The sequence below is a fragment of the Cebus imitator genome, unplaced genomic scaffold (genome assembly GCF_001604975.1).
Source record: "Cebus imitator isolate Cc_AM_T3 unplaced genomic scaffold, Cebus_imitator-1.0 Scaffold180, whole genome shotgun sequence".
Lineage (NCBI taxonomy): Eukaryota > Metazoa > Chordata > Mammalia > Primates > Cebidae > Cebus > Cebus imitator.
This window is the reverse complement of record NW_016107495.1, coordinates 988871-1004326: the sequence shown is the minus strand read 5'-3', so window position 1 is coordinate 1004326 and position 15456 is coordinate 988871. Positions and strand designations below refer to the sequence as shown.

General features: G+C 54.2%; 1 protein-coding gene across 6 annotated transcripts; it reads left to right on the top strand.

Moving 5' to 3' along the window:
• Nucleotides 1-4879: 4879 nt before the first annotated feature.
• On the top strand, nucleotides 4880-15456 carry SLC30A3 (solute carrier family 30 member 3). Of its 6 annotated transcripts, XM_037744627.1 has the most exons (9): nucleotides 4978-5127; nucleotides 5264-5311; nucleotides 5677-5736; nucleotides 10187-10368; nucleotides 10984-11130; nucleotides 11933-12131; nucleotides 12392-12497; nucleotides 12766-12900; nucleotides 13837-15456. In XM_037744627.1, exons 4-9 carry the CDS (start codon nucleotides 10239-10241, stop codon nucleotides 14755-14757), a joined length of 1638 nt encoding a protein of 545 aa, XP_037600555.1. In that variant the 5' UTR covers nucleotides 4978-5127; nucleotides 5264-5311; nucleotides 5677-5736; nucleotides 10187-10238; the 3' UTR covers nucleotides 14758-15456. The 6 variants fall into 6 exon arrangements, with proteins under 6 accessions (XP_017401084.1, XP_037600555.1, XP_037600556.1 ...); XM_017545595.2 differs by lacking the exons at nucleotides 5264-5311; nucleotides 5677-5736 and adding an exon at nucleotides 11226-11379 and having other exon boundaries at nucleotides 4880-5127; nucleotides 13837-14678; XM_037744628.1 differs by lacking the exon at nucleotides 5264-5311.

Below are 15456 nucleotides of genomic sequence, written 5' to 3'. Positions count from 1 at the left end.
TAATCCCAGCACTTTGGAAGGCCCAGGCTGGTGGATCACGAGGTTGGGAGATCAAGAGCATCCTGGCTAACACAGTGAAACCTTATCTCTACTGAAAATACAAAAAATTAGCTGGGGGTGGTGGCACACGCCTGTAGTCCCAGCTACTTGGGAGGCTGAGGGAAGAGAATTGCTTGAACCTGGTAGGCAGAGGTTTCAGTGAGCTGCGATTGCACCACTGCACCCCAGCCTGGGTGACAGAGCGAGACTCCATCTCAAGAAAGAGAAGAAAAAGAAAAACCACACTCTAAAATCTGAATTCATCATATTGCCCCCAGACTGCTTGGTTTTTTGTTTTGTTTTGTTTGTTTCTCTATTTCTGTTCATGTTATGACTATTTGAAGATAATGAAGCTCAAAACCCAAGCCTCACTGGGCTGTAGACTCATTCTTTTCTCCAAACTTAGTTTTAAAAAGCTTGATAAGGGCCGGCTTTAGCTCAGCGGTTACTTCAACAATGCTTTCTTTGGTTGACAACAAAAAGCTTGATAATTTTTTTTTTCAAATATTTTACTCATTTTGTTTACTGTCTTCCCCTGTTGCCAGAATGTGAGCTTCATGATGGCAGAAATTCTGTCTGTTTTGGAAGCTGCTGTACCCCAGAACAGGGTGTGGTATGTAATAGTACCCAGTAAACATTTGTTGAAGGTCTTAATGAACTCTGTCTCCCATATGAGGCTCTAAACTATGAGGGAGGGAAGAGTTTGACCACTTATCATTGTATCCAAGGTACTAGGTATATACCAGTGCTTGGTTAATATTTGTTTAGTAAGTGAATTAAGGAAAAGGACAGTTTATGGGGAGAAATGGTGTGAGGGCAATGGTAAAGAGATGAGAAAAAACAGAAGTATTTAATGAGGAGACCTGTTTGATTGCTGTGAAAAGTTCACTTTAGGACAACAGTAGACAATGAGTTCAGAAGGGTAAATTGCCATAAGGTCATAGAGTTCACTGCCAGATTTCAAAGATCGTTTTGCATCTTGTATGATGCTATGAGCAAAGAGAATCGCCACCATACAGATGTCATTTATTATTTATTTATTTGTTTATTTTTGAGATGGAGTCTCACGCTGTCACCCAGGCTGGAGTGCAGTAGCATGATTTCGGCCCACTGCAACTTCTGCCTCCAAGGTTCAAGTGATTCTCCTACCTCAGCCTCCCAAGTAGCTGGGGTTACAGGTGTGTGTCATCACACCCAGCTAATTTTTTATATTTTTGGTAGAGACGGTGTTTCACCATGTTGGCCAGGTTGGTCTTGAACTCCTGACCTCAAGTGATCTGCCTGCCTCAGCCTCCCAAAGTGCTGGGATTACAGGTGTGAGCCACCATGACTGGCTCTTTTTAATCCTTTTTAATAGAAAAATTCAAACCCGGCTGGGCACGGTGGCTCACACCTGTAATCCCAGCACTTTGGGAGGCCGAGGTGGGTGGATCATGAGGTCAGGAGATCAAAACCATCCTGGCCAACATGGTGAAACCCCGTCTCTACCAAAAATACAAAAAAAAATAGCTGTGCATGGTGGCGCATGCCTGTAGTCTCAGCTACTTAGGAGGCTGAGGCAGGAGAATTGCATGAACCCAGGAGGTAGAGATTACAGTGAGCCGAGATCACACCACTGCACTACAGCCTGGGCGACAGTGCGAGACTCCATATCAAAATAAAGAAAAATTCATACCCATACAAAAATAGAATGGTGCAATGACTCTCTGTGTACCCAGCATCTAGCTTCAACAATCATTAGTCTGCTGTTATTGGATGGTATTTAAAGACCAGAAACTGGATAATAGCTCCGTGGGAGTGAGTGTGGAAAGAAAATAGAGTGACCAAGGCCTAGGCTAATTCAGCACTAGAAGATTGAGAAGATGGGGAAGAACCAGCAAAGGGAACTGAAAATAAACAGCCAATGAAGTAGGAGGAAAACCAGATTATGGTAGCCTGGAAGCCAAATGGTGAAACAAATAATCCCAAATAACAGTTTAGTTATAGTATGATCAGTGCTGAAAGAAAATTTAGTGTGTTGGCCAGGCACAGTGGCTCACACCTGTAATCCCAGCACTTTGGGAGGCTGAGGTGGGAGGATTGCCTGAGCCCAGGAGTCCGAGACCAGCCTGGGCAGCATGGTGAAACTCGTCTTTACAAAAAATGCAAAAAAAAAAAAAAAAAAATTAGCTGGATGTGGTGGTGCACACCTGTAGTCCCAGCTACGTGGGAGGCTGAGGCAGGAGGATCACTTGGGTCTAGGAGTTCAAAGCTGTGGTGAGTCATGCTGGTACCACTGTATTCCAACCTGAGCAACAGAGTGAGCTTCTGTCTCAAAAAAGAAAACAAACAAAAAAGTATTGTGTGATGAGAGTGTACGACATGAGAATTAACTTAATGTGGGGGCCAGGGAAGGCCTCCCTGAGGCAGTGACATTTAAGCTGCCACTCTCCCTCATTCTCCCTGTGACAAGCTAAAATCCTTCTTCCTCCATTCTGCTTCCACTCAACTAGCTCCTCCTTTCTGGGATGGCTTAATTGAGGACTATGTGCCAGGCATTAGTGGGGCTTGGGGACACAGTTGAGAAAGACACAATTCCTGCCTTCAGGGAGCTTGCTCTCTAGCAAGGAGACAGACAAGCAAAGGACTTCATCACCATGAGGTGAGTGCCGGGATCAGATAAGCACAATGTGAGCCTTGAGAGAAGCAGGGAGAGACACACACCCAGTCTGGGAGAATTCAGGAAAGGCTTCCTGGAGGTGACATCTGAGGAGAATGGAGTAGAAGTTGATCTCCAGATTGCCTCTTCTGTCCATGCTCTTCAGCTTGGCTTGGATTTGTCAGGTGTTAACTTTGTCCACAGGCTTGCATTCTAAATTTTGCCTGAAATCTCCAGCCCAGCTTAAATCCTTACCTCAGTGCAAAGAGTCGCTCTACTCTCCCATTATGAACTGGTCCAGCATGGACTTCTAGTCTGGGTCCCCCTGCAGTCCTCATTTAGCCTGTTCTGCCAGAGGCCTTTTGGAAGCTGGCATTCTTGTCTCCATCACACCTTTGGGACTGAAGGCGGCCTAATGACTCACCTTACAGAAGATTGGTACTTGAGGCAGGACAGGATAGGCTGTAAGAGCACATGGATACATCAGTAAGGATGGACTGGAAAGCAGAAATCTCTTGCAATCAAGTTAGAGTCTGGAGGGGAGGGAATGTGTCTGTCTTGTTCACCACCAATCCGCATGTAAGCTAGAAGGGTACATGGCAGAGAATGAATGTTGAATAAATACTTCTTACAAGACTACAGTCCATATAGGGCACCAGCCCTAAGCTGACTTTTCCAACCCCTGGGTAATTTTCCTATCTCCTATCTAGGTGTAGCATGACTTTTTTTTGTTTTGTTTTTTGAAATGGAGTCTCTTGCTCTGTTGCCCGGGCTGGAGTGCAGAGGTCTCAGCTCACTGCAACCTCTGCCTCAGGGGTTCAAGCGATTCTTCTGCCTCAGCCTCGTCAGTTGGGCATGAGGAGGCATGCGCCACCATGCCCAGCTAATTTTTGTAATTTTAGTAGAGACGAGTTTCACCACGTTGGCCAGGCTGGTCTCAAACCCTTGGCCTCAAGTGATCTGCCCGCCTCAGCCTCCCAAAGCGCTGGGTTTGCAGACGTGAGCCACGGCGCCCGGCTGACTTCTTGGGGCCTGACATTCACGAGGACCCTTTGCAAAGATTTTCATAGGGCCATTTGATAGCTCTTTGAGGAACAGGTGCAAGCACCCTGTTTCGCTGCCAAGCTTTCCTTACATAAATTTTCAAGTGAAAGTTGGTATTCCCACCGCCAGAGCCCTTGGCTTCTGGAGGCGGCACGTTTGGCCACGCGCTGCAAGGAGCCTCTGCCTTCCCCGCCTGCTGGCTCCCGGCGGGGGCGGGCGGGGCACGTGCGGGCGTCTGCGCCCCCTCCCGGCACTCGGGGCTGCTAAGGAAGGGAAATCCCGGAGGAAGCCATTGTTTTGTCCCCTGTTGTCGTCATTGACTGAGCCTTGCCAAGAATCCCGTTACCCGCATAGGGCCCCTCAGTTTCTCCCCATTCTCAAGCTCACCCGCCCGGGTAGCTACAAGCCAGGCTATCGCATCTGAGCCGCAGAGTGCGGTGGCCCCTGCGTATGCCAGCTCCAGGGCTCAGAATTGGGGAGAGCCTAGGATGGGTGCGGCGCTTAGAAAACCGACGGCGCCGGGCCGGACATACCCGGAGCCCTGGCATAGCCAGGCAGGGACTTGGGTTCCACCTTGGCTCTGACAAATAGCCAGGCAGGGTGACCTTGGCAGGTGGCTTCCCCCTCTCGCCGCCTCAGTGTCTCTCCCTGTGACCCAAGGAGGAACAGGGGTCCCTCAAGTCCCGTGCCTTACGGGGAGGTTGGAGGGAGAAAGACCCCTCGCTCCCTTGCCCCCTCACCCTGCGTGGGCTTTGGGCCGGGCCTTTGGGGGAGAGGCCGGGGGCGGGCGCGGAGGAGAGGCTGGCGCAGGCGGGGGCAGGGAGGGCGCTTGCAGCCCCTGTCGCTCTCCTGTGTCGCTCCGCAGCCACCGTGCAGGACAGTCCTTTGCACGCGCCTCCCGCACACCTTGGCACGAGCCAAGCTACACTCTTCCCCCGCCGGAACAGCCAGCCCGCCGCCCAGCTTGCCTAATCCGTTTAAGCCTCACCTCCTCCGCGAAGCTCTCCCGGGTTAACCCCATCACTTCCAGCACAGTATCTGGCACATGCTCCCGTTTTTGTTTTGTTTGTTTTGTTTTGCAAGTCCACTCGTAGTCTCCTTGGAATAACAATGATGAGAGTAGGTGTCTGTCCTCAGAACCCTAAGTTCAGGACGCCCAGTGTGTTCTGAAAGATGCGGTTGATGAGTTTCTTGCCTGGGCTCACTAACCATTCCCACCCTCCACGCTTCCCTATCCCTGCTGACTCTCTCCCCTCCTCCTACGGACCCTCCTCTTCACAGACTGTCACAGCTTCGAGTGCACAATCCTCTTCCTACCCCTCCCATTCTACAGTGGTGGCAGGTGTGAGGGGAGAGAACATTGAGCATTTGAAGCTTCGACTTGAGGCTCGGCCACCGACTTTGCTGTAAGTCTCTCCCTCCCCTAGGTTTTAGTTTGCCCCAAATGAGGCAAAATGCGGTAATGCTCGGGAGGGCGCTGCAGGTGTGGAGGATGGGAATCACTAGCTGACACGCTGTCCCTCAGCCCCACTCCATAAACAGTGGCCGTGACACCAGTGAGGCTACTCGGCTCCACTGGCCGCCCCGCCCGTAAGAGGTCTGTGCGCGCTCTCCAGTCGCCAGTGCAGCGTCCAGAGCCAGGGAGAGAAAGAGCATGGGCGTCCAGGCCGGGCCCTTTATTCACAGCCTACATGACCTTGGACGCTTACTTCTTCCTTTGGGTCTCAGTTTATTCATTTGAAAAGCAGGGATAATAATGGATTGGAGGAGAGCAGGGAGCTTGTCACCCAATGTTTCTGTATGAAAATAAATGATCATTAGAGGTACAGTGATTGGCAGCAGATTTGTCTCATGAATTCCGACTCCAGATCCTCCGCAGAGGGGTTTCTGGAGTCCCTGGAATCTCCCTATGTGTCACCGCTCACCTCACATTCTTTCTGGTTCTCCGGAGATAGGTAATGGGTACGCCTGTTTCTGCCTCCGCGTGAGGACTGGGGCCACAGGGTGACGGCGTGGTGGGCAACACTCCCGTGCGGGCACGCACAAAGTGGTGGTCGTTGGGCGAAGATTGATCATGAGGTCCCTGGGCTTGAGGGGCTAGCTGGGAACCGGTGGGCGGGGCTTTGTGCAGAGGTGGGGCTAACTCGCCTAGGGGATGGGGCTGTGGAGCTGAGTTCTCCAGAACTCGGGTGGCGGGGCGCTCCCGCCGTCCCCACCGGGGTCTGGGGAGGGGAAATGGGCTTTGGCCGTGGGGGCGAGGCTTAGGCGTGGGGAGAGGCTGGGGAGCCTGGAGGCGGGGCTTCGGGAGCTCGCCCCACGCGGGGCGGGGCTCCGGCGGCAGCGGGATCTGCAGTTCGGACTCCGCGCGCCACAGTCGCTGCAGTTCGCTCCACTCTGGTGGCCCCGCCGCCCTGCGGGGAGCCCGGGCATCGCCGGGCTGCTCGGACTCGGCGCGGGGCCGGCCCCTCCTCTCCCTCTCTCGGTGGGGCCTAGACGGTCGGGGCAGCAGGAACATGGAGCCCTCTCCTGCCGCGGGGGGCTCGGAGACCACTCGCCTGGTGAGCCCCCGGGACGGCGGTGGCGCCGGAGGCAGCCTGCGTTTGAAGAGGTAGGACAGACCTGGGCTGGCCCTCGGCCCGGGGGCACCACCCCACTACCCTCCGTCCATTTCATTGTCTCCCTCGGCGCGGACCCTGGCTGGCATCCCCGCGTACCGCTAGTCCCTTGGCTCCGCTGAACCCCGCTTCATCCGCTCTGGCCGCACGGACTGCCCGGCCGCAGCAGGCCTGGACCCCTGCCCTCGACCGCCTGCTATGTCTCCTCCTCATCGCCTAATTTCCTCCGGTGAAGGGGCCCCGCACCCCGCGGCCGGCGTCCCAAGCCGCCGGACCCCTCCAACGCCCCCGCTGCGCCTGCCTTCCCTGGGAGCGGCTGCCGCTCCGTCGGGCCGGCGCCAGTGCCCCGAGGTCCGCATTGCCCTGGGCCCAGGGCGGGAGCGCCTCGCTGCCCAGGCTTCAGAGCTCCCTCTGTAGGCCCTGGGGCTTCCCTCCGCGCACCGGGGCTCCGGGCGCCCCATCCAGCCTCGGCCAGCTGTTGGCGCCGGGGCCCGAGGATGGGCCGGGCTCTGCGCGGGTCCTGCGGACCCCTGCGGGGCGTGCAGCCGCCGGGAAGCGAGGCGGCGGCAAGGAAGGAGCAGGTGCGGTCTGGGCAGTGGGGGTATTCCCGGCTCCGCACAGACGGGGCCGGGGGCGGCGAGGTGTGAAATGAGGCTTGTGGAGCGGCCGGGACAGCGCGCCGGGGGCGGCAGGAGAACCGCCAACGCGCCCCGCCGGCCCCCACGCCCGCTGCCGCCGCCGTCAGCCAACCCCTCGGAGCGGCCGCCCGGCTTCCCCGGCCACCCCCGCGGGCCATCTTGTCTGTCGGCTGACCGTCCGTTTGTCTCCAGAATTTGGCAGGGTCTCCGGCTTTTTCTCTTCCCCCATCTCTCTCAGTCTTTCTGTTTCTCTCCCAGTCCCTCTCCCTTTGTCTCTTACGTGGTGCTTCTGGCTCTTTCCTTGGGTGGGGGCCTTCAAGCCGGGTTGGGGGTGGGGGGCGAGCAGAAGGGAGCGGGACCTCTTCCTGCAGGGGCCTGCAGAGGCGCGGTGGGGGCTCTGCCGTGGGCCTGGCATCTCTTCAGATATCCTTTTGACTTTGCTTCAGCCCCTGCTACGTCACCCTTCCTCCCCACTCAATATTATCGGTTATTTGTTGGGGGTTTCAGAGGGCCAGGGAGAGGAAACGGCCTTTCCTCGTCTCTAAACAGCATGTAGACACCCCACATGCACACACCCCCACACACCAACAGCCAGGCTTCCTTAGTTCCCAATTTATGCAGAACAAAAGGGAGCAGCCTGTTGATGGGTGGCCACCTTGATGCCTGGCTGTGCTGTTGCCTCACAAGGCCGGGGAATGAATCTTGCCCACTGCCCCCAAAGCCACCCAGCCTCTCCTCTTCAGACTCGCATCTCCAACTCCAGCCCATCTTCACTCTCAGATGACCATTAGTCACCAAATCCTGCAGCATTTTCTGAAAGGCGTTTCCTAAACTACCTGCCCCTCCAGGGAAGCTCTGGCCTGGTCTGTTCTAGACCGCTCCATCTCCTCTCCTTTCCTCTCTTCCTCCCATCAGCAAGGTCATCTCAGTGCTCAGGAGATATTTGTTCGACCAGTCGGTGGATCTCCCTTTATGTTCCTTTGAGCCCAGCACTTTCCTCCTTAGCCCTCCTGACACCTCACGCTTAGACTCCATGCCACACACCTCATCTTTGTCAGTCTGCATGTCGCGAACACCCTTCACCACCTGTGTCTCATCTCCTTATACATGCCTTCCTCTGTGAAGTTCTCTGAGCCCCCTGTGAGGGGGTGCTCCCTCCCCTGCACCCCAAAGTGCTTTGTTCATAACCCTCCTAGCATCAGCCTGCCCTTGCGAAGTAAGCCATTTGTTACAATCTGTCTCTCCCACCAGACCGGGCTTCATTATGTGTGCTCTACCCGGCACACCTCATTGAACGAATGAGGATCGGTTTCACAGCCTCCTTCACCATCCCATCTCCTCTGGAAGCACACCCAGCATCATACACAACCAGATTTTAAGTCTTGAATGGGGCTTTGGAAATTAATCCAAGAAATTAATCTATCAGTAAAGCACCAGATGTTCCCCCTACCTCCCTTAAAACTCAGTTCACCCACTTGGCAGTCCCACTTTGCAGCTATGATCACGTTTCTATCTGGAGCCATCGTTTTCACTCGTGGGTATTCTTGTCACACCTCCGTGAGTATTTCTAGTACTGTATTTTCTATTTAGGTCCTGAATTCTGTGGAAGATTCTGTTCTTGCTGGGTTCAGGTTGGGTAGTGGCGGGGGTGAGAATTGGACCAGAATGGACTTAGCACTCAGCCTGAGCTCACTCAGCCTCTGGCATCCCCAGGTGAGGCCCCAAGCCCCATACATTTGTGAAGGGAGGCTTATGATACCATGCAGTTAAGGTGATCTCTGCTGGGTGCTTACAGTCAGACTGAAGTCCAATTAACATGCTTCTCCCACTGTCATCCTCAGCTGTAGCAGGCTGTACCCCTTCCTCCCCATGACAACCCCAGGTCCGGAATCTAGCCATCAGTTCTCTGTGCCAGGAATCAGACTTTTTGGGTCCCAACATTCCACTTCCCTCTTAAAGGGCCACGCTTCAGCTGCATGTCTAGAGAGGGAGGGGGCAGGATCTGGGAGTGGAGACTCTGGGAGGTGGGCCTGGAAAGGAGGCACACTAAGGCCAGGATCATGTGCGGAGTCCCACTCCACAGTTCATTCTACCTTCCCATCATACTGCCTTCGCGTGCGTGGCATAGCATTCGCCTGTCATTATCAAAATCCTTCCCATTCTTCAAGGCCTTTCTCATGTTACCTCCTGCAGCTGTTTCCCTGATTTCCTCATTATTTCGTCTGGCCTCCATCCCCAGAACGCTGATGGCACTTTAACTGCTCTAATGACAATGGCTACTACCTTCACTGCATATCATAGTATAGGCACACATTCACCCTGTTCACCAGACGCTCTCAGAGATCAGCAGGAATCCTGCTCATTTTGGGGTGCCTAGCATAAGAAATTGATTGTGTTGGGGTCTATTCTCAGTTCTACCAACTATCTGGGTTGGCCTCCATGTGTCCCCCCACTCTGTGAACCTCATGCTTCTAACTTAATAAAATGTTAGACTAGAGCCGGGTGCAGTGGCTCATGCCTGTAATCCCAGCAACTCAGTAGGCTGAGGTGGGAGGATCGCTTGAGGCCAGGAGCTCAAGTGTGCAGTGAGCTCTGATCACACCACTGCACTTCAGCCTGAGAAACAGAGCGAGAACCCATCTCCTTTTTTGGGGGGTTGGGGAGATGGAGTCTTGCTCTGTGGTCAGGCTGGAGTGCAGTGGCTTGCTTTCAGCTCACTGCAACCTCCACCTCCCTGGGTTCAAGTGATTCTCCTGCCTCAGCCTCCCAAGTAGCTGGGATTACAGGCACATGCCACCACACCCAGCTAATTTTTTTTCTTTTTTTTTTTTTTAGTAGAGATGGGGTCTCACCATGTTGGCCAGGATGGCCTCGATCTCCTGATCTTGTGATCCGCCCACCTTGGCCTCCCAAAGTGCTGGGATTACAGGCATGAGCCACTGCACCTGGCCGACCCCATCTCTTAAAAAAAGTTAGACTAGACCATCTGTACGGTGCTTTCCAGCTGTAAAATTCTATGGCTCTGTGTATGGAAGGAAGAGGGAGACTGGGGTCTGACCTGTTCATTTAGCCCCCATCTCTCATGTGGCCCTCTGCCAGCACAGCTCCAAGATACCACTAGGCCTACGGAAGGAGCGGGAGATGGTCTGATGAGGCCAGTGAGCAGGCCAGCCTGTGGGCCAGGCCCAGTTGAACCATGTCGCTTGCCTCAGTCTCTTCACAGAGCCCTCAGAGCCTGTCACTGAGGAATCCAAACCTGTAGAGATGCCCTTCCACCACTGCCACAGGGACCCCCTGCCACCGCTGGGGCTCACCCCTGAGAGGCTGCATGCGCGGAAACAGCTGTATGCTGCCTGTGCCGTGTGCTTCGTCTTCATGGCGGGGGAGGTGGTCGGTAAGTTGGGGAGCAGCCCCTCAACCCCATCCTCCCAACACCTGCCCAAGCCACTCTCCGCCCAGAGTCCTAGGGATGTTCCTGGGTGCAGATGCAGAGATGGGGATGGCTGGGATAGGGGAGCTGGGTGCCCAGGACTCAGGAAGTAGGAGGGGTAAGGGACAGAGCACCAAAGGGAATTCCAGCTGAGGTCTGGGGCCAGTGGGTCAGGGCTGACTCCTTTTAAAAACCCTATTTTCTTGTTATTAAAATAAAATCCATCATTGTAGAAAAATTATAAAATACAGATGAATGAAAGGAAGTACATAACGGTAGTTAACAGTAGTTACTATACCTATCATCCCATCACCTGAGAAAACCCCAATTCATGGCCGGGCATGGTGGCTCACACCTGTAATCCAAGCACTTTGGAGGCCAAGGCAGGCGGATCACCTGAGGTCGGGAGTTCAAGACCAGCCTGACCAACATGGTGAAACCCCATCTTAAAAAAAAAAAAAAAAAAGGAAAACCCCAACTTACATTTTTGGTGTATATCCCCCAATTTATTTTCCATGCCTATACACACTACATGATATTTTCTAAGTGGAAGCAGACTCCATCATTTCACCCTGGCAGGCGGGTATCTGGCACACAGCCTAGCCATCATGACCGATGCAGCCCACTTGCTAGCGGATGTGGGTAGCATGATGGGCAGCCTCTTCTCCCTCTGGCTTTCCACCCGTCCAGCCACCCGCACCATGACCTTTGGCTGGCACCGCTCAGGTAAGGCCCTTGCATGGCTGATGACTCTCCAGTCTTGCCAGAGGGCACCTCTCAGGGTCCTGAGCAGGTCTCTGACAGCTTGTCTCCCCCCGCAGAGACTCTGGGGGCTTTGGCCTCTGTGGTCTCCCTCTGGATGGTCACTGGCATCCTCCTGTACCTGGCCTTCGTCCGCCTGCTGCACAGCGACTACCACATCGAGGGGGGTGCCATGCTACTGACCGCCAGCATTGCAGTCTGTGCCAACCTGTTGTACGTCCCACTATGGAGCAGGCACCTTGTGGGGCCCAGGGCAAGGGGTCTTCATCCAAGATTGGAGAGCTGGCTCTCCCCTCCCCATCAGACACATGCATGTGCACACACAGTTCTCCCCGGGCTGCCCTGGGTGTGCCTGAGAAGGGTCTGGGCTAGAGACCTAAAATTCAACCAGCAGATCTCTGTTAAGGGCCTGCCGTGGGCCAGCCACTCTGATGAGGGCTTTCATCAACATGATTGCACTGAAACCACACAGCCACTCCATGAGGTGGGTAGTATTACCCCTAGTTTACCATTAATGCAGTCAATCCTGACAGGTGACTTGCTCAAGTCACATAGCTCTTTAGGTAACACGGCCAGCGTTCAAATCCCTGTGTGGGGCACCAAGTCCAGTATTCTTTCCCCTAGGCTGCATTCTCTCTCTTTCGAAACAGTTTTCTTCCAGGGGCTGGGAAAAGGCTGCTGGGGAGGTGAGAGAATGGGGCATGGAGAGAGGGGCATAGGAGGCAGGAGCAAGCCCCTGGGCTGAGCTGCTCTGCCTCCCTCTCAGAATGGCCTTTGTGCTGCACCAGGCTGGGCCTCCCCACAGCCACGGGTCTAGGGGAGCAGAGTATGCACCGCTGGAGGAGGGGCCTGAAGAACCCCTGCCCCTGGGGAACACCAGCGTCAGGGCAGCATTTGTGCATGTGCTGGGGGACCTCCTGCAGAGCTTCGGGGTACTGGCTGCCTCCATCCTCATCTACTTCAAGGTACTGTTGTTGGAGACCTGCCCCAGCCTCCTCCCCACAACTTCACATGCCAGCCCCCTTCTTCCCAGGTGCCAAAGCCTCCTTCCCCTCCTTCCAGCTCCTTCCTCCCACCTCCCAGGACTCTCCCAGACATGGGTCATGTTCCCTGTCCCCTCTGCAGGGTTTTGAGGGGCCTCTCGGGTCCTGTTTTTTCAGGATACCCCTAGATCTTCCTCTGAAAGGTCCCTGGTTGTTGGGCTTGGGGATCTCTTTCTCTGCAGCCTCAATACAAGGCAGCTGACCCCATCAGCACCTTCCTCTTCTCCATCTGTGCCCTTGGATCCACAGCGCCCACCCTCCGAGACGTTCTTCGAATCCTCATGGAAGGTGAGTCAGTCACCACTGCTCCCCACCCCTGCATCCCTGTCTGACTTTACTCTTGCACTGGGCCACTACTTTTTTCTTGGAAGAGAGTACAGGAAGAAGGCCTGGCTCATGGGGTTTGTTGCTTGGAAGGAGGATTTGGGCATAGGGTGAATTGTAGGGGTCAACAGGAGAGTGGATACAGGATAAGGGAGGTGGAGTCCGGTGGTGGGGGTGCTGCTTCTGAGCAGGAGTGGCCCGGGCAGTAAGGCATGGCTGGTGCTGGTTGTAGGTACCCCCCGCAATGTGGGGTTCGAACCTGTGCGGGATACACTGTTGTCAGTGCCAGGAGTCCGGGCAACCCATGAGCTGCACCTGTGGGCCCTTACGCTCACTTACCACGTTGCCTCTGCACACCTGGCCATTGGTGAGTCCCACTGGCCCCAGCCAGTTACTACCTGGAACATACCCCACCTCCAACATGGGACAATAGCTTGAGTTACTGGGACTGTTTCAGCTGTTCTTGATCTGCCTGTTTCTCTGTCTCTCTCCCTCTCTCTTTCTCTCTCTCCCTCCCCCCCCCCACACACACATACCACACATGCATGTGTGCTCATGCATGCTGGAGACAAGGAGTCATGGACGCAGCGTTCTAGGGGCGGTTTCACCCTCTTTGAAGTAACACAGGGAACCAACAATCCTTTGAAAGATCATTAGTACCGACAGGTCTAGTGATGGGGCACAGTTAAGTAAATGATGGCACCTCCATCCTGAGGTATCACATAACTGTTAAAAATGATGCTTATGAAGACTGTACAGAAACTAGGAAAAATGTTTATGGTATAATGCTGAGAAAAAAAAAGCCTAATATAAAATTACATCTACATTATGATTCAACTATTTAAAATATATATGGTGAGTCATGAGCTGACAAAGTATTTTTGGGTTCCTTCCAGATGCAAGAAGCAATCAGAGACATGCAATTTGGATGCCAAAAATATTATAATTTGTGGGATATTTGATGGTAACTCTAGAGGGACAATGAGACAGATATTTAACATCTGGATTGTCCTGGGAAATCGGGTGGTATGGCTGCTCAAACACTGAACTGTATGTGGATACTCAGTGACAGGAGAGAATAGGAGACTAGGAACAGTGTAGTGTGTTAGCACCGTTGATTGGGGTGAGTCTCTCCAACATTTGATTTGACATTTTTATGCTGTTCATACAATACAGAAAGAAAAGCAGGCTCTATTCACGCCTGGCTTTAATGCTGTGCAGCCCCTTTCCCTGTCCTTATCTCAGCCCCCGCCTGTTCCTGACTCCCCCGGGATGGATGCCACCTCTTATCACTCTCCCACAGACTCCACTGCTGACCCTGAAGCCGTCCTGGCTGAAGCCTCATCCCGTCTCTACTCCCGGTTTGGATTCTCCAGCTGTACCTTGCAGGTCGAGCAGTACCAGCCAGAGATGGCCCAGTGCCTGCGTTGCCAGGAGCCTCCCCAAGCCTGAGCCATGGCCCTGCCCTCACCCCACTGCCAGGCCGAGGCTCAGCCCCGGACTCTCAGGATCTGCTGCCCTGATCACAGAGACGGGACCGAGCCAGGCCCATACCCCTTCCTCTCTCCTTCCTTCCACCTGCCAGTTCCCCCAGCCTCAGCCCCAGCCCCGGCCCCAGTGGGCAAGACCAAAGTGTGGCGGGGAGTGGGGTGGGAGTCAGGGGAACAGATGTGACCAGTTCAGGGGCAGGGACTCCTGGGCCTTAGTGTGGCGGGGTGTGTTGAAGGCCTGCAGTGCCCTCTCCCCATGGTCTGGAAAGCCACGAACATCCTTTCCCTGCAGTCCATTTGTCTGTGTGGCAGGCTGGCTGGCTGGCTGGGGCCATCTGCCTGTCTATGTGCTGTTGGTGTGCCTATGCCTGGGGGAGGTCAGTAGGGGCCCCCTCCCCACATGGCGCTCGCTCGGTCTATGCAGGGGCCCCGAAGCCCGCACTTTGTCCGCGTGTCTTAGCCCTGTGGTTTTGTCTGTGTGTGTGTGTGTGTGTGTGTGTGTGTGTGTTCTTGGTGCTGTAGCCTGTGTTTCTCTGTGCCTATGTGGCTGTGCTATGGTCTCTATGAGTCTGCTCCATGTGTCTTTTTGGGGCTCTATCTCTCCAACCCTCTGTTGGTGCTGTGCCCTTGGCTATCCCAGAAAGAGGGAGGACTCCACTGCAGCTCCACCAATAAACTCATGTCTCACTGCATCTTTCAGCCTGTGTGCTGACTCTTCAAGAGGGGGAAATTGAATAGGTCACTTGAGAGCGACAGAATCCCTCCTGTCCCTTCCCAGCCTCTGGAGTGACCTCCCACAGACCTCTTGTCCCTTCCAGTCCCTCCCCAGCCCCTCCACCCTCAGATGTAGGGTAAAAGCCACCAGTCTCTTTACTCCCTTTCCCGTGGTTCACAGCACGTGTGGGTCCTTGGCTCAGGGAGAGCCCACGTGCCCTGGGCTTGGTTGCAGGATAAGGCTGGAAGGCAAGGAGCCAAGGAACCCATGGGAGTCAGTCATTCCCAGAGGTCCCCACATGACATTGGGCCTCAGGCTGGCTGGAGGGAGGCTGGGTCCCTTGGAGGGAGAGTGGCTGGACCATGTAGCACTAGTGTAGACTTGGTTCTCAGGCCATCTAAGGTGTCTAGCAGTAGGGACCCCTCAACCCTGACAGCAGCCAATCCTGAGTCAGGTTTAGGCTGTGAACACCAAGGACCTCTTTTACACCTATTCCCCCTTTGTCTTAAGAATTGCACATTAAATCACATTTAAGACACATTAAGTCTTAAAATCAGGCTCCTTAAGGGATTGTTGATTTTCTCTTTTAAAATTATCAAACTCAAGCTGGACATAGTGGCCTGTGCCTGTAATCCTAGCACTTTGGGAGGCCGAGGAAGGAGGATTGTTTGAGTCCAGAAGTTCAAGACCATCCTGGGTAACCTAGGGAAACCCCTGT